Below are 23,014 nucleotides of genomic sequence, written 5' to 3'. Positions count from 1 at the left end.
TTTTAGGGCAGGAACATTCTCATTTGTTCTTTGCATTCCCAATGCCTGGGACTAATGAGGAAATAATAAATGTTTGTTGATTCATTCTAAAGAGGACTGGAAAAATTAGTTTAAATCTCCTATGTGGATATAAAGGAAATTACTTGACCAATTCAAATTTGTTAAAAATTTGAACAATGAAACATAACCATGATTAAGTTGGGTTATCAGATCTCTTTTGTATCTCTTTCTCTTAATTCTAATTCTTCATACTGAAAATAACTAATCTGCGAATATGTTTATCACAAAAATGTATGTACAATGTTATCCTGTCTGTTGCTGAGGAACAGGGGGATGGGAAGGGAGGCTGGAAGGAAATTTTGTAATTTAAAAGTATGCATATGCTCATAGATGAATGTTGGAAAATTTTCACAACATGTATTTGTAAAAATAAAATATCAATTAAAATGTCAGGTTATCAGGGTGCTGAGACTGGGAGGACATTTAGAATACTTGTAGTACTTCAGTAGAAAAAATCACTTAAGTGAGGCACCTGATTAAGAAAAATATTGGTCACTATAAGAAACAACTACCAACACCTTATGGTCATATCTCTTATGAGCCTCTTTGATAGTTCACTGCTGCTCTTCTCTAGGGGTTAGCCTCCTAAGCTAGGGTTCCATATTAGTCTGAAGTTTCTATTCATGGAGATTGATATTGAAGGATCTTTTCCTCATCAAATAAAGTATAGTCAACATTTATTAAGCATTTATGTGCTAACTCCTGGGCTGAGTGTTAGGGATATAAATAAAATAGGATCTTACCATCTAAAGAGGGAAGAAAATATGCAAATGATAGCTGAGAAAGGGGAGAAGAACCCAAAGGAACAGGGAAAGGTGAATGAACATAATGTTCCTGTAACTGAAATCAAGTAGGGCTGCATTTGAAAAAAAAGAGTTGGACAAGAAGGGATTGAGTCTTAGGCACTCTCTGATAAAACTCATCAGTTAAGGACTCTAAGTAAACTTTGGAAAGACAGAACCCACAAAGGGACCCAGTGAGGCAGTTCTCCTACTCAAGGTAACCTGGAAAAGAGCAAAAGGGCTCTGCTCCCCGGGGTCGGAGGGGCGGCCCGCCAGAGGGGTGGCCCGCCAGAGCCAAAGAACTTCAGCCTTCTGGAGGCAGCCACAGGGCGCTGGGAGCCCCTGCTCACAGCAGCGGGGGGAGTCTCCTGAGCTGCACCCCAGGGTGCACTGGGGAACAAAGTGGGGGAACAGCAGGGGACCTCTGCCAGAGTGAGCACCTGGAGCCCAGCCCTCAGGGCACACAGGGAACAGCTTGGTCTTTCAGCAGCCCAGAGCCAGAAACAAAAGCAGGCAGAGCCAGTAAGCAGGAGCCCCCAGGGCATGCGCCCATTGAGCTGAGGGAGGGGAGTGAAGAGAAACTGGGAGCTAGGTCCTCTGCCCTGGAACAGGACTCTGGGGCTCTGACCACATTCAGATCCTGATCGCAGGCTAGGCCCCCCCCCCAATAGAACAGCAGGGCCCCCCCCACCTCAGCCCCGTGGCAGAGGGGGGGCGCTTATGGTCATTCACAGACCAGGAGGGAAGACAGAGCCTCACACACTGAGACCCTTGTGGGAGTGTCCCAAAAGTTCAGGAAGCACCCCAAACCAGGCCCAGGCTGGGAAAATGAGCAAGCAGAGAAACAAAAGGAAGACTATTGAGAAATATTTTGCAAATGAGTCCAAGAAGGATGAAAATACTCAGTCTGAAGATGAGGAAGCACAAGCTCCTGCACCTAAAGACTCCAAGAAAAACAGAAATTGGGCTCAGGCTATGACAGAGCTCAAAAAAGACTTTGAAAATCAAATGAGGGAGTTGGAAGGAAAAACTGGGAAAAGAAAGGAGAGAGATACAGGAAAAACATGAAAATGAAGTCAGCAGCCTAGTCAAGGAAATTAAAAAAAATTGCTGAAGAAAATAGCATGCTAAAAACCAGCTTAGGTCAAATGGATAAAACAGTTCAAAAAGTTATTGAGGAGAAGAGTGCTTTAAAAAGCAGAATTGGCCAGATGGAAAAAGAGATAAGAAAACTCTCTGAGGAGAACAAATCCTTCAGACAAAGAATAGAATTCAGGGAGATTGATGAATTTACCAGAAATCAGGAATCAATACTTCAAAACTAAAAAAATGAAAAATTAGAAGAAAATGTGAAATATCTCATTGAAAAAAACAACTGATTTGGAAAACAGACTTAGGAAAAATAATTTTAAAATTATTGGAATACCGGAAAGTCATGATCAGGAAAAAGAGCCTTGACATCATTTTCAAAGAATTACTACAGGAAAATTGCCCTGATATTGTAGAAGCAGAGGGCAAAATAGAAATAGAGAGAATCCACCGATGCCCCAGAGAAAGAGATCCCAAAAAACCAACCCATAGGAATATTATAGCCAAGTTCCAGAACTCCCAAGTCAAAGAGAAAATATTACAAGCAGCAAGAAGGACACAGTTCAAATATCGTGGAGCTGCATTTAGGATCACACAGGACTTAGCAGCAGCTACATTGGAAGCTCGTAGGGCTTGGAATACAATATACCAGAAGGCAAAAGAGCTTAGAATGTAGCCAAGAATGAACTACCCAACAAGGCTGAATGTCCTCTTCCAGGGAAAAAGATGGATTTTCAATGAACCAGGGGAATTTCAAATGTTCCTTTTGGAATGGGCAGAGCTGAACAGAAGGTTTGATCTTCAGATACAGGACTCAGGAGATTGGAGGAGAGGGGAGAAATATGAAGGGACTTAATGAGGATGAACTGCATGTATTCTTGCATAGAAAAATGACACTGATAATACTCATATGAACCTTCTCAGTTAATAGAGCACGTAGAGGGAGCTTTTATAGTTGAAGCACAGGAGAAAGCTGAATTCGAAGATAAAATATGGTGTAAAAATGGAGTCAATAGAAAAAGGGGAAATGGAATGGGAAAAAGAAAAAGGAGAGGGGGAATAGTCCAAGCTATTTCACATAATAAGATTTTTTTTTATTACAATGAGCTATTGCAATGATATGGAAGGGGGGAGGCAAGGGGGAATGAGGGAAACTTTGCTCTCATCAGAGGTGGCTAGGAGAGGAAACAGCAAATATACTCAATGGGGTAGAGACATATGGAGTAAGAAGGAGGGGGGGAAGGGGTGGGGATGTGAATAAAGGAGGAGAGGATGGACCATGGGGGGAGATTGGCCAGATATAACACATTTTCTTTCTTACTTCATACAAGGGGCTGGGATTGGAAAGCCTGCCCAGGACCATAGGGCCAGGTGGATTCTGGGCCTAAGGGGTGGTATGGGGGCTCAGGGCTTCTTGGCCCCAGGACCAGGGATCTGTCTGCTGCGCCACTCAGCAACCCTACAGCAGAGTCAGAGTGAAAGGAGAGAGAAAATAGAGTACATGGTAGTGGAGAAATAAGAAAGGAGGGAGTTGAGATCAGCAATGGCAACAGTGGAAAAATATGGAATTAACTTCTGTGATGGACTTATCATAAAGAATGAGATCCAACCATGACAGAGTTGTTGGTGTTGGAACAAAGACTCAAGCACATTTTTTGTTATTATTATTTGGGGGAGGGTTCAGGGCAAGTGGGGCTGGATGGCCTGCCTGGTGCCATATAGCAGGGTGATCTTTGGGTGTCTGGGGCCGGATTTGGACCCTGGTGCTCCTGGCTCAAGGGCCAATGCTCTGTCTGCCACCCCTACTATCATTACTATTTTATTTTATTTTGGGTCTTTTTTTTTTCTTCTTTTTGGTTTTTGCAGGGCAGTGGGATCGGGTGGCTTGCATGTCACACGGCTGAGTGATAGTTGGGTTTACGATGTTGGATATGGTCTCAGGTGCTCGTGGCTCCAGGGCTGGTGCTTTGTCCATTGCGCCACCTGGCCATACCTACAATTATTACTATTATTTTTTTTATTTTAATTTTTTTTCTCTCCCCTTTACTTTTTTTGCCCAAGCAAGTCTATCTATATTCATGGGGGAGGAGGGGTATTTTGTTTACTTGTAAACAAGAATATTTTATTAATGTAAAAAACATTTGTACAAAATGAGAATAAAAAATAAATTAAAAAAATAAAAACCAAAAAATAAGAAAAAAGAAAAGAAAGAGTTGCATGAAAAGCTCAGAATACTCTATATATAATGGAAAGTTTTAGGAGGATTATTGTTCTGAATTCCAATTAGAGGTGATAGGCAACTGAGAGTACTGAGCTATTGTATATCAAAAATGGAGTCAAACTGCATAATGCTGAAATTTCAGATTATGATCTTATGTTGGGGAAGGAATGATATTATTTCATTTAAAAATTAGCACTTCCGCTGATGGGGTTCTAGCCAACCTTACTGCATTGGTCTTAAAATGTCACTTTTTATGATGCTTGCTTAGGGAATATTATTTTAATGTTTTTCCTGGAATACTCAATTACTAAATAAACTCCTATAATAACACAAAACCTGGCACTGGGCTAAGTCTCAGGAATACAATGAGTTTGACTAGAAGTTTAGGAATCCATTCAAAATCCTGGAAAAATATTTAGCATTGGAGAAAATCAATTTTCTGGACACAGGCTGAATCTTTCTCCTTGCCAATGACAAAGCAACTGACTGTAAAGATCAGGACTAAAAAAGCTAAATGAGTAATTAAGAAGATAAACAAAGAAAAATAGAAAGGGGGTAATGATCTGGTCAAATCATTCTGCCCTTGTCAAACCATCCCTGTTCGATTACATTTTATATTCTAGGTACCACATCCCAGGGAGATCACTGATCAGCCAGAGAGCATACAAAGAAGAACTAGCAGGACAGAGCAGGACCTAGGAATCTAAGATACCTTATAAGGATCATGCCAAGAAACTAAAGATGTTTGACTTACAGAATAAAAGACTTGACAGGGACAAGATGTTATTTTGAACAATTTGAACCCCTGTCTTTTGGAAGACAACTTAGATTTGTTCTTGGTCTAAGAAAAATTAGAAGTCTCTGAGGTGAAATTATGTGGACATTTAAATTTAAGATTTTTATCTTCATAAAGTTAGAATTTTTGAAAAATTAGAATTAACGGTCCCAAGAGATAGTAGATTCTCCTTTCTCTAAAGATCTTCAGGAAAAGACTAATTGATCACTTCTTATCACATGATAGATATACAGGAGTAGATGAAATCTCCAAAGTGCTCTCTGACTGATATCTGCGATTCTGTGGTATCAGTATGGTTTAACACAGTTGTAAAATCTTTTACATAACAGTAGTGTCATGAAAAATTTTAAACTTCATTAAAAGAAATAAACAGCTTATATAGCAAGAGTAAGAGACAACATAAAAACTATTTTGGTACTGTTAGCATTCTGGAATGCTAGTGTGACAGTGGAAAGAGATGAGTTTGAATCCAGGTTCAAGTCATTCAGTCACTCACTAACAATGAACAACTCACTCCCCTTCAGATTTCTAATTGGCAAAATGAAGGAATTAGACTAGTTTACTATCATGGTTCCTCCTACTCTATATAAACCAGAGTAAATTAATAGACTGGATTTTCTATGGAGGATTTCCAGAAGGACATGAATTGGAAAACGTACAGTATTGAAGGAAAATTTGTGATTTGCTCTGGTGGATGTAGTAGTTGCAACAGTGAGATTATATACCCATGTAAGTGTCTTAAATTAAGGGAATGTAAGAAGTCTTCCTATTGAAATTTATCACAGAAAGTGTGTTGATTATTTACTTTCTTTTGTTCTTTTCGGGACAAAGGATATCATAAAATCTTAGCATCATAGAATATCAGAGTCTAATGAGTCCTTTGAGATTATTTGTTCAACCTCTTAATTTTTCAAATGAACCTAAAGCCCAAATACATTAAATAAGTAATCCTCCTTGAATTTCTTCCCTGTCTCTACAATGGTTCCTAATGTTTATGCTCTTAGCTTATGATCAGAGTAGCCCTTGATATATCTTTTTTTCCTTTCTTTTTGAAAATCAGAATTCATCATATAAGAGTATTTTCTTGGTGGGTTCAAGTAGATGAGCATGTGAGTATACAGTATGATTTGTCCTGGACCCCACACTTTGCTAAATGTAACCCCATGCATTTTTCCTTTGATCTACATTCCTCTGCTTGGCCAATCAGTTAGGAGTCTGATGATTCTGAGTACATCTTTCCCAGTGATGACTGTCAGGATCGCTTGTTTCTCTCACCTTGTCTGGTTCTCTGCTTCATATTGTTTACTCCCCTGCCATGCCTGTCAAACAAAGCAAAATGAAACACGCTAACTGGATTCTTCGAATACAGTGTCATAAATAATCTTAAATGGAATTATCACTTCTAGTTGAAACTTGAAAAAATTCTGATCTACAGTTTTAACAGTGGCACAAAAACTGGAATATATATATATGTATATATATACATATATATATATATATGTATATTATATAGTATTTATCTCTGAATTATCCAGGCCACCACTGGATAGCTTGGTATAAATATATTTAGCAGTAACCTTTGACTAGTAGTTAAAGAAGCTCTAAAGAGAGTCATTCTTTATCATAAAGCAGTTCATAGGAGATTTGGTATTTATTATCATTTTAAATGTATTAATTTTTAGATTGTGAAAATTTCAGAAACTTTTCTTTTAAGTTATTTGATTCCAGTATTTATCATGTACAAATAAAGCAAGCCTAGTGAAATGAAAGCATAAAAGGAAATGAGAAACCAGATGAGCATATGTGGGTTACTGATTTGTTTCAGTAAGCATCATAAAATGAATGCAAGCTGGTGCATTCTTATTTGTAGCTCTATTTTTCTAATATGCATTTGGGATAGTGTTTTTGTGATAACCAAGTGGTTTTGGTTAGCATCAGCATCAAGCTCCTCAGAGGAATATGGTTTCTGGTTTATTTGGCAGTGTTTTTGATCAGTGAGAAAGAAAGACACAATATGAATTTTGTTCTCATAGGCAATGAGATGAATACATTACTAATGATCATTCTCTGAGAGAAAAAAGGGGTGTCCTAAATTTTTAAAATATTGATGAATTTTGGGTTGTATCACTGCATGTAAAAAAGGTTGCTATTTGATGCAGTTTGAGAAATTTGGAGGTATACTATAATTTTCTTCCTTGTATTTCACCATTTTGTCTTTTTACTTATTTACTGTCACTACTCACAAAAATGTACTTGTGAAACCTTCTCTTTGTTTCCTTGAATAAGAAGAAATAAAACAAAGGAAATTACCTGACTAATTCAAATATTCAAGTGATATCCATATTCCTCTTAAAGAGGAGGGCATTTCAAAATGACTGTTTCATCAGTCTCTCCATTTTATACCACATAGACCACATATACCACATAGACCAAGTAGTCTACATTGTAGAAAGGTGAGTGGATATGTCACAAGGTTAGTCATTTATATTTTTTTTGGCAAGACATTGGAGTTAAGTGATTTGTCCAATGTCACACAGCTAGTAAGTATCAAATGTCGGAGCAGTTGAATTCAAACTCAGGTCCTCCTGACTCCATAAGCAGTTGATTTATCCATTGTGCCATCTAGCTGCCCCACAATGTAATTACTATTAATTAAACCATATAATTTATAATCCCTCTAGATCTTTAAAATAAAATTGTATCCACTGCACTATACTATATTAGTGGAAAGGAGAACTAACAAAAATGTAGTGTCTAAAATGAGTGAATCCTAAATTTCCTTTCTAGATGTAATTCAGTGCACTTAGATTCTAGAAATAAGTGGTAATCAATCAATCAATCATCCCACCTCAAATAAATAAAACAAAAATCCTCTCAAAGTTTCTTTTACATCATTTATTTCAACATGATTTTATTTTCTCTATAAGTTTCATATGCTCTTTTGACTTATAGAAGGAACAGGTTTTAGTATTATCATTTTCTAGATGAGAGACATATAGGACTGATAGGGTAAATGTCTTTATCTCAGGTCACATAGTTAAATAAATGGCAGAACTAATAATTCCAATCTCCCCACTCTTGACAGAATTTTGAGAATCTTTTGAACAGTAATAATAGAACCTATCTAATAACTGCCCTGATAGAGCCTTGCCTTACAACTGACCAAGCAAAATAAAAAGAAATAATGTTGGAAAAAACTTGTAGACATATTTTTTCTTCTTTAGATTTTCTTCATTGAACTGATGTCAAATCAACAACAATGAAAAACACAAGAAAAAACAACAAAACATAGTTCGTGCTGACCTGAATCCTATGGCTCTTTTTTTTTTTTTTGAAAACAAGGTCATGCCAAGATGATATGGCAAACTGTTTATTTAATTAAAGTAGAATTCTAATCTCAGATAGGTTGAAATTGATGACAAATTCAAGCTAGTTTTATTTTCCTTGTGAAACAAGTTACATTAGGATTTCTTGTACAATGAGCAATAGAGAGGGTGTAGCTGAGATACTACTTTAAATTCGTTTGGTAAGGCTGACAAGGAGGCACGTGATAAAGTAGTAATCTATCATAGTTTAGTAAGATAATGTATTTTAACTACATCTAGTCAGATCAAGAAGCAGTTATTAAGTATTTACTATGTATGAGGCACTGAGCTAAATATCAGAGGTTCAAATAGAAACAGAAAGTTGTAGGAGTGCTACCTGAACTGGGTGACCTGGGCATCTTAGAACTAAAGAGAAACATTAAAGTCTTTATTTTTTGTCACATGAGACTAGAGAAATCAACTTGTAGTTGGATTGCAGGAAAGAACCAATGGGAATTATTCTGTCAATTATATTTTAATCAGGTTTTTTAAATCATTAAAGCCAAGTTTCTTACCAATTTAGTGAACTCTGCTACTAGTAGTCTTCACTACCATGTCTATATTTAATATATGGAATTTCTTTACCTAGTATGACATCTTTAAAATTTATTGAAACAGTATACCTTAGCTTAGCAGATACAGTGATATTTTCCAAAATGACTTTTTCAGGAATAATCACAATACACAAAATTTATATATATATATATAGATATAGATATAGATATAGATATAGATATAGATATAGATAGATATAGACATAGAGAGAGATATATTTAACTGAATTAATTTACTTAAATTTGAGGGAGATAGAACCTATTCAGGCTAGAGAAGGTGATAATTCTCTTATAGCCTGAGAATCCATGCAGGTTCCTAATATGCATTACACTTAAGGAGTGACTATAACATTGAGAAAATTTGGCTCACTGTGTTATTTCTATACAAGGTAAAGTGTTGCACAATTACCTCTTCATGGCAAACTGAGACCTTTTTCACCTTCTGGAAAACCAGATATATGCCCCTGTCACAGACAGTGCACCAGAATAGTTGGGTCATTTATCTGTTCTGCTGTGACAAGCCTTATGTTCTAGGATATATGCAATCTAATACGTAGTAAAAAGTTTAAGGTAGTAAAAAGTTTAGGAGTCCTATCCAGATGAATATTTATGGCCTTCTGTGAGTAGGAACTCACAAAAGATTATGTACCACTTAGGTTGACTGCTCAGAGGACCACTCTATCTAATGAAAGGTCATCCTGCTATGATGAAAGGAAGAAAAACCTGAACCCATAGCACCATTTTTCATACTGTCGTCCTAGGGAGAAGAGGTTATATTAAGGCCTACAGTAAACTCAATATTTTCCTTTGGCTGCTTCTCTATCCCTGCTTAAAAGTAAATGAAAAGTAAGAGTTCCTCCACTCCTAGTGTGTTAATTTTCCTAGATGGATTTTAATAAAGGTGATGGAATTTCTCGTGAGATGCAAAATAGTAAAAGTACAATACTACTGTATTCAGTTCAATGAATTTCTGAAGTCAGATTTGAAATCGGGTTTTCCTAACTCCATGATGTTTCTATTCATTGTATCACTTTGTTGTTTTTGTTCAGTCATTTAATCATATCTGACTCTTAGTGACCATGTGGACCATATTGTCCAGATATTAGAGTGGTTTACATAGAAGGCTGTGAACTTATTTTCTTTTTTTTTTTTAGGTTTTTTTCAAGGCAAATGGGGTTAAGTGGCTTGCCCAAGGCCACACAGCTAGGTCATTATTAAGTGTCTGAATCCAGATTTGAACTCAGGTACTCCTGACTCCAGGGCCGGTGCTCTATCCACTGCGCCACCTAGCCACCCTGTGAACTTATTTTCAACATGATTTTGAAGAATCAAATCTTTTGCTTCTCATATCTTTTGGCAATTTATTAGAAGATGGTTAATTATATTTGGGAAGCTGAGTGGTGGAGTGGAATGAGTTCTACTCTTAAAGTCATAGGATGATACAGTAAGAATTCTAGATCTAGAAGGGAATGGTAATATAGTCCAACCTCCTCACTGGACAGATTAGGAAATGAAGGTCCAATGAATTTGAGGAAGGGTCACATAAAACATTTATATAAATGTAAATTTGGGGGCAGATTTGAACCCAGGTATTCTAACTCCAGAATCAGCATTCCTTCCACTAAGTTTATCTCTTATTTATGACTTCTACAAACTACATGATTATAAGCAAATCATATTATTTCTCAAATTCTTTATCTGTAAAATGGAGTGAATGACACAATCACTATTTTACTCAAAGATTTGGTTTAATAAGAGTACTTTGTTAACTTTAAAGTGTTATACAAATGTGACCAGTTGTTGCCACTGTTTATCCATCTTGTTCTTTTCTTCTTTGATGGAATTTAGATAAAGAATTCTGGGAAATATTGATATCCTGCTACAATTGGTATACTATTAGTATACTATTATTATTATTATGCTGTATTATCATTCTTCCCATAATTTCAGTATTATCTAGAGAGAAATGGTACTAAACAGGTAATTATCTTAATATTGTCTTTATACTCATGCTCATTTTATTATAGAATTCATAAAAGCCAGTAAGTTATGTACCTGGATAGCTTAGAGGATATGTCACTAGGCCTAGAATTAGAAAGACCTGAGTTCAAATTTGGCCTTAGATATATACCAGTTGTATGTCCTTGGGGAATTTCACTTAACATCTGTTTGCTTAGGTGGCAGGTAGGTAGCTCAGTGGTTAGATTTTTGGGTCTTGAGTCAGGAAGATGTGAGTTCAAATTCAACTTAAGACACTTACTAGTTGTGTGACCCTGGGGAAAAAAATCACATAGTCTGTTTGCCTTATTTCACTGGAGAAGAAAATGGAAAACTACTCTAGTATCTGGACAATGTGGTCCATGGGGTCACTAAGAGTCAGATATGCCTGAATGACTGAACAAAAACAACAAAGTGATACAATAAATAGAAACTCATCATGGAGTTAGAAAATTTAATTTCAAATCTGACTTCAGAAATTTTATTACATGACATTACATGACATTACATTGAATAGGTTACTTCACCTCTGTCTGCCTCAATTTCCTTATCTTTCAAAAGGGTGAAAATAATAGAACCTACCTTACAGGATTGTTGAAGGGATCAAATAAAATATTTGAGAAGAATTTAGCACAATCTGGAGCATAGTAGATTTTTAATAATGCTTGTTTCCTTACTTCTCTCCCTCCATCTTTTCTTTGTTCTTTCCTTTTTCCTTGCTTCCCTGCTTCCTTCCTTCAATGCTTCCTTCTTTCCTTCCTACAAAAATGATCCTATGACAATTCTGATATACATTTATATATAACATTCTCCAGATTATTCCAAAAATTAAATGAATAATTGTTTTATATAATTGAATAAAAGTACTCAACATATATAAGGCCATTCTCTGATATTTACTCAAAACATCATTGGTATTATCTCCAGTAGCAGATAGAATAGTGGAGATGATATAAACTTCATACTTCTACTATATGATTTTGAATTCCTCTGTTAGGCATATATATACATACGTATATATACATACATACTACATATACACATAATAGAGGTATCTGTGTATGTGTGTATGTAGACAATTATATGTAATATTTGAGAAGTTTGTATTTGTTACAGAATATAAACATAGAGAGGCTTAAATGAAGTTTCTGAAAAATGTCTTGTTTTATATTAATTATACATCATCTTATGTTGTTTTTTAAATGGATAACATTTTTCATGGGCAATTCAAATACTTTGAGTATATTTCATATGTTTGTAATGTGTAAATATGTCATTGCTGTAGAATTAAGTTAAAGGTTTTACAGTAATCAAAACAATATTAATTGGTAGTATCTTTTAAGCAGTTTATTCAATAATTATATATTTGAAAACAAGTTGTTCTTATATCCCCTTAGACTTTATCCACATTTTTTTGTTGTACTTCAGTCAATACATTTCCTTCTTTTGTTTCTAGATTTTAGAAAAATTAATATTATTCAGTGTTTCCTATAAAATGCAATTTGGAGTAGTTTTATATTTGATTTATATTTGAAGGAGTTGCTGGCATTTCCATCTTTTAATAATTGGTAAGTAGAATTCACAAGGGTGCTTTTAGGCATTTGTGTGGAGAGGAAGCTGTACTAATCATTTATATGCCTCTGTGAACTATGGATTTTGTTTAATCTTGTCCCTATTTAGTTTTGTAAGGGTTTCAATCATAACTCTTGTAATAACTATGCTATAGTTTATTAAGATTGTTATGTAAAAGTTATCCATCTTGTATTATTGTAATGTTAGACCTACTCACAACCACATCAATGACCAAAAATTTTTCAAAAAATTCTTATTTATGGGTTTTCATTACCCTCAATGTCTTATTTCTCAAACCCCAATAATATATTTTTCTTGACATTAATTTGTGTATTTTAATTTGTCTCCTGCTTTGCCTTTGCTTTTGATCATTATTGAAAACAATCTAGATTTTTGATTTTACTTTTGTTTTCTATATTCATTAGTTGTTTCATTTTTATTGACTTCATTAGATATCATGGTGTTCAAATTTTTTCTGCATGTATTGACTAAATATTGATCTAATCTTCCAATATCTCTCCACAGATTTTTCAATGGCTATCATGTCACTTCTCTTGTGCTATTCTGCTATTATTTGACATGTCTATGGGTGTATTGCTTGAAATCTTTTTCCCCCTATTAGTCTCACAGTAGTAACACCTGCACTATTTACCACTATGGATAGGTTTTGAGAATTTTTTTAAGTTAATTTGTTAAATGCCATAGGACAATATTAATTACTTTTTAAAGTATGATTGTTATGCTAATGTTCCTTTTTTGAATTCAATGGCATAACAATTAGCATACAGATATGTTCATTAGCACATAGGTATGTTCATGTCTTTTTCAGAGTTATTTGAATTATGTCAATTATGTTTTTATCATCTATTTCATTATCAGATATAATTTTTGATAAATAATAAATAAAGATTTTCAGTGGTTTCATGACATGAAACTTTTCCTCCTTAGATTTTAGTAGCTACTTGATTTAATCTTTGTTTTAAATGTATTTATACTGAAAGATGATTTGGGTTTTTTGTTATTGTTTGTTTCGTTTTCTTATGTCTTACCAATTATACTGAACAAGTCCATAATACTTAGTTTTGTGACTTGGCAGTGAAGTTAACATTAACCAAAAACATAAGTCCATGTTTATAACATCTCTAATTTTGTTATGACATAGTATTTAACTCAATAATTAAAGTATTAATATCTTTAGCTTCATTCCTTTACATTTATGTTTTGCCCACTTTAATGTAACCTCTTTATAGAAGCATCTCCAATAGAAATATTTGTGATTTGTTCCCCCTGTATCTTACCTTCCTTTAGAATTAAAAAAAAAGGTACAACATTCATTCTATTATGCTCCATGTATAAGAGATGATTATGATGGTTTGAGGAGAGCCAGAATTTCAGGAAATAAGATCAAATAATTATCCTAGATTTGAAACATGGGTTAATTGAACATGGTAAACAGAGAATGAAGACAAGTTAGAGAAGTATTATTAGGCAAACAAACAGATAGTAAGAGTAAGGTTAGAGAAGAAGACAACCAGTGTAAGGAGATTAGTGATGGAAAGTGTCATAAATATCTAGTTACAGCTAGTAGTGTCTATTATTTGACCTGATTTTGGCTTACTGGTCATGTCTGTATGCACAGTCTTGAAAAACACTTTGAAGAAGAGAGTTTCGTTAATGGATTTTTTTCTCTCCCTTTTTTACTAAAAATCATGAAGAGGATCTTTCCATTTAAATGTTATGACAGCAGGTATTAAAGGATATATGTGAGCTTTAGGTTTATTCCCAGGGGTCTTGCATGTCATACTACCTCTGATCCTAGCTATATTAAAAGATTATTGTGACACAGTAGTTTTATAGTTGTTTAGATCAGTGTCCAGTGTTCTTAACTCATAACTGACCTGATGGCAGAAGTATAGTTTGACTCAGACATGCAAAACATGATGTAAAGCACAACTGTGGAGTCACGCTTGCTTTGCAGTTCTAGGGCTTGCTAATGTCTTGCAAGCTATTTGCAGATGTGCTGAGAAGCCTAAAGGACAGATACAATCAAATTATCTTTTTGATATAGCATAATGACACAATGAGAGTACTAGCTATGAGCTCAGCAAAGACTATACCCATGGTTAGAGTCATTTAATTGTGCTGGGGTTAGAATAGTGTGTGTGTGTGTGTGTGTGTGTGTGTGTGTGTGTGTGTGTGTGTTTGTGTGTGTGTGTGTGTGTGTGTGTGTGTATAAAACTTCTAATATGGTGGCTTTGCTTTATTCAAATTTCCCCCACATTTTGAAAAGAATGATGTCACTGAAATAAGATGATATGGGTAACCCAAGACCAACAGTCTTAGAGCCCTAGGGCAAGTTTTTAAACCTCTCCGAGGTCTCAGCTCTTCATTTTTGTTTTTTGTTTTTTGGGGTTTTTTTAGGTTTTTTCAAGGCAAATGGGGTTAAGTGGCTTGCTCAAGGCCACACAGCTAGGTAATTATTAAGTGTCTGAGGCCAGACTTGAACCCAGGGACTCCTGACTCCAGGGTTGGTGCTCTATCCACTGTGCCACCTAGCTGCCCCACTCTTTGTTTTTAATATAAAGGACTGGACTAAATGGGAATTTAGATTTTTTTCAACTATAGCTGTCTGAAATATGGCAATTTGTACTATTGAAGTGAATTGTGCAATAAGTTTTGGAAGAACATAGAGAAAAATCAGAGGCAGAAAGAGAGAGAGACACAGGGAGAGTAAAATAAAGAGGCATTATAGCAGAGAGATATTGGAAGAAGCATATAAATCTATGTGAATTTACTGTCCTTTTCTTTGGAAGCATGATTAATCTGGTATTATTATTTTTGAAACTATTGCCCTCCATGTTCTAAGTAAATTTACAGCATCCCTTCCTAATGGCAGCAGATAGATGAAAAATAACAACAAACCTATAAAATATCCTTCCATTCTAAATAGTCACCAAACGCATGTAATTATGATACTACCCCTTTTTTTACACCTGCACATAATATCACTGACGGGGGAAAAAAGCATAATGACTACATCTTTCATGGGTTCAAATCTGGCATCAGACACTTATTAGCTGTGTGACCTTGAGCAAGTCAATTAATCCTGTTTCCCTCAATGTTCTCATCTATAAAATGATATTTACTCTTGCTAATGAAACTTCAAAAAAAAATAAATAGCCTCATGCTTTTGAAAGCTTGTTTAAAACAAATTGGTAGTTCTGTCTGTCTGCATTTATATCATAACTTGATGCTGCCTTCTAAAAACTTTTGAAGTGGGGCGGCTGGGTGACTCAGTGGATAAAGCACCGGCCCTGGAGTCAGGAGTACCTGGGTTCAAATCTGGTCTCAGACACTTAATAATTACCTAGCTGTGTGGCCTTGGGCAAGCCACTTAACTCCATTTGCCTTGCAAAAAACCTTAAAAAAAACTTTTGAAGTAATGCTTAGAAATATATATGCATATACATGCATATATCTGAATATTTGTATGTATTATGTCTGTATGTTAGAGACTCCTTTTTTTCTTTAAGATTTGAATGAAAATTTTAAATATATGTTGTAATGACATGAGGAGTTTCAACCACTTTGCATTCCCTTTTCTTCAACATGGTTGTAAAAACTTCATAATAAATGCTTTATTTACATATAGATGTCATTCAAAGCATCTGTGAGTGGGATCATTTTTTAAAATCAGCCTAATTGAGGAAAGATTTCTTTTAAATGATACAGCTTTTATGAGGTCAGAATAATTTTACTTCATTGATATTTTAAGTCCTAAATAGCTATGCAATCAGATTGACTTACTGTTTCCCTATTGCAGCAACAAAACAATAATAATGATAATAATAATAATTAATAATAATAATAATGTAAATAGTATATTTTGTTCTTGAAAATGAGCCAAATCAATTCAAAGAACAAAATAAATCATTGAAAAGCATTCAAAAACTTTAATTCTCAGAAGCCCTTTGAAGGACAAGGAAAATTTCTGGTCATTTACTTTGTTATAAGAAATCCAACAATGAAAATGCAAGTTAGCTAAAAGGAGAAAAAGACAACTTATAAATATAATGAATGAAAATGAGCAACCAAGTGAGGCAAATCAAATTCTAGCTTCTCTAAAAAACTGAAAATCTGACAGAATTCATAATTATTGACTCAACACTTCACAGTGGTGGATAAATTTCTATCAGTACAGTTTACCAACAAGCTCTCCAAATACAGTCCAATTGTCTGTTTATGTTTTAAAAAAACAAATTTATTATCACTAAGTCTCTCATGAACTGGTTTTTTAACATTGATATTTTCTATCTCTTACAATTATTATTTTAGTTATTCCAAATATCTCTTTCCATCACTTTGCCAAAAGTCATACCATATGACAAATAGTATCTTTCAGGTGAAAAAAAAGTAAGCATAACTGATCAACATATTTTTTAAGTCTGAAAATACATCCCTGGTTTGAAGGGTATGTGCATTTCATTCACTTTATTTACACAATTGCAAATTGCTTTCAAAAAATGATTATATCACATCACAACTACACCAAAAAATATTAGTAAGCCTATTTTTGCTCACTTGCATGACATGAGGTAAAAAATATTGTTTTGATTTTAATTTCTCTTATAATTAGTGATTTAGAATATTTTTTCAAGAGGTTATTAATACTTTGCAGTTCTTATCTTGAGAATTATTTGTTCATATCCTTGGATCCGTTTTCTATTGCGGAAGGACTATTCATCCAACATAAATATATATACATATATATATATATATTATATATACATATATATATACTGAATGCCAAACCTTTATTAGAAAATTTTGATACAAATATTTTCCCCATTTGCCTACTTCCCTTTTTATCTTAACTATATTAATTCTGTCTATGCAAATGATTTTGAGTTTCAAATAATCAAAATTATTTTTTCATTTGTAATTGCCTGCAATAACCATTTGCAATTATTTGGTCTATATATGGTATATGATCTACTTCGCTTCTAATTTTTTTAGTAATATAATCTTCAATATTAAAGTTATGGATCCATTGAAACTGAATTGTGCAATATGGTGTAAGGTATTCATTCCAACCCAATTTTTGCCAGACTACTTTTCATTTTTTTAAAATAAAATAGGGAATTTTTCCCTGAATAATTTTTGTTTTCTTCTTACCACACATTATAATATTGATTTCTCTTATCTATGGATTTTCCTTTTCTCAGAGTTCCATTGATCTATCTCACTACTCTTTAACCAAGGGACTTTCCTTTTTTGATTCTTTTATTTTCTTTTTATTATATAGAAATGCTGGTATATGTGAGAATTTGTTTTTATAAGACTTTGCTAAAGTTATTATCTCAATATAATCACTAAGATTTTCCAACTATCATATCAACAAACAGGAATAATTTAATCTCCTCTTTACTTTTCTAAATTCTTAATTTTCTTCCTCTTTTCTTATTGCTATTACTGCCAGAAATATATTAAATAATGGTGAGGAGAACAGGCTCTTATTTATTGGACTCTTATGAACTATTACTATAAAAACAATATATTGGCTAAGGCATAAAAAAGGTATGTTAAAAAGTCTTAAGAGATACAAAAACAATTTATCAGTTTCATAACTATTGATCAAGTTTCTTGGAAGGAACATAATATTTAAAAATGTTTCTGTTGAATGCTGCAAAGCCTTTAATTCATTTCAATATTAATTATTTTTCATGATATAAATAGATAGATAAATGGATTTTGATAGATTTGACTATTTATTATACAGATGCATATACATATATTCCAAATCTTGTGGGAACACTAGAATATATTATGTCTATGTTGAAATTTTATCTCTAAACCATGTAACCAACACAATAATTCAGTAATCATATAATATATGATATTCTATCATTCTTTAACCTCAATTTAATTTCCTTTAAATAGAACAAAGCATGGCCCCAAAATTAAAGAGGTAATTGATTTTTTTTTAAATGTAGATGTAGAGTTATATGCCTCCTCCAAAAATCAAAGCAAACATCTTCTTCTTGTAGAAATTTTTTTCCCTATGGTTCCAATAAATATAAAACTTCTATAAAAACCAAAGAAAATAAAAATAAAAGAATTTGAACTTGAATGTAGAGACCATCTTGAACCACTAAAGAAATACCATAGCTATATAAACCTGTATATTTTGCTCTTCCTCAGATAAAATGATATGAAAGACATCAGAGACTGTGACTGAATATATCAGGAAGCTACTGGTACCCTGCCATCAAATAAGAATGTGGATAGTATATTCAAAGCATTTAGCACCTATCCATATTATTTATGTTTCCAAAGCTATAAAATGGATCATAACAGATTTGGAAAGAATGCTCACAGGATTCTATAGGATACTGACTCATTATGAAATCCATTCCCCTTAGATATCTATAGAAAGTTTAACTTTCTCATAAAAAAGAAGAGGATTAACATTATTATTATTATTATTATATAGAATAATCATGGAAAAATTATAAAATACATTTTAGAACAATGAGTTATTGTTTCATTAAGCAGTAGTAAAAGATTGATAAAGGACACATCTGCATGAACTCACTTTGGCAGAGAATTGTCAAACGAATGACTTGTGTGTATTTTTTGGTAGAAATAGAAGAACTTATTTTCACAATTCAGGACCAGGTTATCATTTCCAAAAATTATGGTACAGTTATGCTTAAGGTACCTTAAGTTGGTAATCATTGTATATTATTATATATTGAAACCAAAAAAGGGCAGAAATTATATAAAATATCACTAAAGGCTGTAAAAATTTAGCACATATCAACTATCCATTAAGATATAACCTCATGGTCAGAATTCTATATTAAAAACATTTCATCTGTTGACTTCTAGACTAATGTAACCAAGAGACTCATCTATTAAACTTTGCTGGAATAAGAATATTATCTCACACTGAAATGTTACTGGTCTAAAGTGGAGAAGTAATACCATTTTTTGTACTTAAAGATTTTATTTATTTTGAGTTTTACAATTTTTTCCCTAATCTTACTTCCTTCCCCCCCCCACAGAAGGCAATTTGCCAGTCTTTACATTGTTTCCATGGTTTACATTGATCCAAATTGAATGTAATGAGAGAGAAATCATATCCTTCAAGAAAAAGACATAAAGTATAAGAGATAGCAAGATCAGATAATAAGATATCAGGTTTTTATTTTCCCCGAAATTAAAGGTAATAGTCCTTGTTCTTTGTACAAACTCCTCAGTTCTTTCTCTGGATACAGATGGCACTCTCCACTGCAGACAGCCCCAAATTGTCCCTGATTGTTGCACTGATGGAATGAGCGAGTCCATCAAGGTTGATCATCAGCCCATGTTGCTGTTTGGGTGTACAGTGTTTTTCTGGTTCTGCTCATCTCACTCAGCATTAGTTCATGCAAATCCCTCCAGGCTTCCCTGAATTCTCATCCCTCCTGGGTTCTAACAGAACAATAGTGTTCCATGACATACATATACCACAGCTTGTTAAACCATTCCCTAACTGAAGGGCATTTGAAGTAATACCATTTAATCTTAAGCTTGGTACCTTATTGAATAAAAAAGAAAAGATAGGAAATTTGGCTTAATCATTGTAGGGGAAGAGAGAGAGAAGATATATTAGTTAAGAATTCTTGGTAGTTAATACTAGTCATTGATTATGCATCTATTTTGGATATTGTCTTTACAGAAGAAACATAAGATATGATTACTGCCTTCAAGTATCTTACAGTTTACCTGGAAGACTAGAATTATCACTAGGGAAGGGACTTTGCCCCGAGGTTGAAAATTTAGATTTCATAAAGAGAACCATCCTGCTCTTACTTCTTCTACTGCCTGTAGCAGTAGCAGATATTTCTTTATTGCAAGCTTCTTTCCCTTTGGCAGAAACTTGAAATTTCAAATGTCAATCTTCCTAACCTCAGATTGTATCCTAGGTAACCTTTCCTGCAACACGCTTAGACTTATCCCCAGGTATAAAAATTATTAGTTTGACCTCTAGAAAAAGATAAAATTATGCATATGACATATGACAGAGGACAATTCAAGATTATCCAATTTAGTGCTGAGATATGTTATGAACTCTAACTGCTATTAGATTTCAGAGAAAAGAGAAATCACAAACAGATCTGGTGGACACAGTATTTTTGTTAACATTTAATTTCCCATCCTCCACTTCTAGTGTCTATTAGGCAAAGGTATCCTCAGTAAGCCTAAAGAGACAGTTGAAGAGTATGAGGTTTTCTTTGGGTGGTGGTTTGTTCTATTTTTAGCCATTAAATCTGAACTTATATAAATTGCATCATTAAGTCAAATGATACTTGAGCACTTTTGTTACAAAAAAGATTGGAGTTAAACTGGTGAAAATTATAGACTCCCTGAGATCCAAATGCTAGTCAGATTGCTTACTTAAGAAATGTCAGCACCATGAACCTGAATTGTCTGTCTGCCTAAAAAGAGGGTAGAAGGGACTCATGGTTACTTTTGTTCTAAGTGAATACTTCTTTAGTCTAACTCCTCCTCTCTTCTTTGGAGAACTTAGATAAAACATGAACGATCTTCAGCCCCTTGTTCCATCCCTACATAGACATCCTTCCTATGCTTTGCTTCTTTCATCTGTTGACAGAGACAGGTCAACTACAGTGACATTTTAAATTATTGCATTCACAATATAGGAAATCAGTCACTAGGGACAAAGAAAGAACATGAACACACACATGCATACACATGCATGTACATGTATATGTGTACATATACATGTGTGTGCATAGAATTATATATTGTATTTATATACTACTTGGTATATATGTAAATGTCTCTACATATGTATTTGTATACATTGAAGGGAAAGCTAATACATATAGATTCAAAAACTAGGGGGAAAAACACCTTAGAAGTCATTTTATGAATGTAGAAATTTTGACCCAGAGAAGTTAAATGAATTTCCCAAAGTCACATGGATATTAGGTGCCCTATTAATTCCAGGTCTTCCTAATTGTCCAAAAATGTATCCAGATATGTATTTTATATATCCTGATTTCTTCTTTCTTTATTTTAAAATTTTTAGTGAACCCTGAAGAAGTACTACCTCATTTATGCAAACCTGGAGAATTTCGCTGCAGAAACAGACGCTGTATCCAGGACCGATGGAAATGTGATGGAGACGATGACTGTTTAGATGGCACTGATGAGGATTCAGTGAATTGCTGTATGTTCTTTTGGAAATATTATTTTGTATTTTCCTAAGACTTTTCATGTTTGAATTGTCAACTTGATCTACTAAAATATTACAATTCAAGGGGTATTATATCTAAATCAAAATTGTAGGTCACATGTTATAAGTCATATATCTTCTTTCCTTATTAATGGAAACATTATCCCTAGACTTCATATTGTCCCTGGTTGGTTAGCATTGTATGTTTCGATATAATGGCTCAACATTTATTTTTGACCTTGTAGTTCTTATATTGTCTCTTGATATTTCCCAAATAGCCTTTTCTCCATTTTTCTTACTAGTGTTACTGAAACACTCTTTGAAAATTGATGTAGGGTACACCCTGGATACTCCTATATTAAAATATGATATATTTAAATTCCTTCAAGAAAAAGTTATTGATACAGAAGGCCACTAACCATTCTATCAGTCCTTGACAAGCAAGTCTTAAAGAGGAAATAAATAGATGAACTTTGAACATGACAATATACAGGTTTCCTGCCTTCATGCATTGTTATAAGAAAGACATAAGTGAAAGTAAAAAGCAAGTGAAAAATGGAATTTTCTTCCTGTTGGCAACTCATTTTTCTTATAGCATCTGCTAGAAAAATAATACTTTTTATGCCTTTGGTAAGAGTGACAAGTATTTATTCTCATATTTTTATGGTAATAACATTTTATAAGAGTCTAGTGAACTAGTAATTATTTTCATAGTTCAAATAGTATTAAATTCACTCATATGTTCGTTAAATTGAATATTCATAAAAAGTCATATTTCTTCCTATTCAAGACTCAAATCAATTAAGTGATTTGGCAGATGGAAGATACAGTGATTTGGCATGGCAGATTTAGACCTGGGCTTGGTGTCAATAAAGTTTGCTATCTGGAAGGCTAGTTTAAACTAAATCCTAGACAGCTACTAGCTATGTGACTGAACATTTATCCAACTTTATCTTTGTCTGTCTCAGTTTCCTTATCCGTCAAATAAGAATAATAACAATTTCTATTTCCCAGAACTATTGTCAGAATAAAAACAGATAGTATTTATAAAGCACTTTGCACAAACTTAAAGCACTACATAAATTCTAGCTATTATTATTAATATTCTTTGAGGAAATGTGAAGAGTAGGAGTTCTAGAGGAATGGAGATAGGTTAAAAAGTATGCTAATTTTCAAATAATGTATGTATAGGAAAAGGAAAATTAGAAGTGGTAAAAATTTTTTAAAAGTAGTACATCATAAATGCCTTGGAAGTATCTAAAATAAGTTATTAAACAATTGATTTGTGAGATTATAGAAAGGAAAATAGGGATAAATCAATGGGAATCTA

At 33.7% G+C, this 23,014-nt stretch overlaps 1 protein-coding gene across 4 annotated transcripts in view; it reads left to right on the top strand.

The window, feature by feature from the left end:
- LRP1B (LDL receptor related protein 1B) overlaps positions 1-23,014 on the top strand; it is a 2,479,914-nt gene that overhangs the window by 1,525,110 nt on the left and 931,790 nt on the right. For all 4 annotated transcript variants that reach the window (XM_074215080.1, XM_074215079.1, XM_074215078.1 and 1 more), the window contains exon 16: positions 21,538-21,678. In XM_074215080.1, the coding sequence (XP_074071181.1) occupies positions 21,538-21,678 (141 nt within the window). The remainder of the gene's footprint in view (positions 1-21,537; positions 21,679-23,014) is intronic.

The sequence above is a fragment of the Macrotis lagotis genome, chromosome 1, assembly GCF_037893015.1.
Source record: "Macrotis lagotis isolate mMagLag1 chromosome 1, bilby.v1.9.chrom.fasta, whole genome shotgun sequence".
Taxonomy (NCBI): Eukaryota; Metazoa; Chordata; class Mammalia; order Peramelemorphia; family Peramelidae; genus Macrotis; species Macrotis lagotis.
Note: the sequence above shows the minus strand (reverse complement) of the source record. Positions and strands in the feature narration are given on the sequence as shown.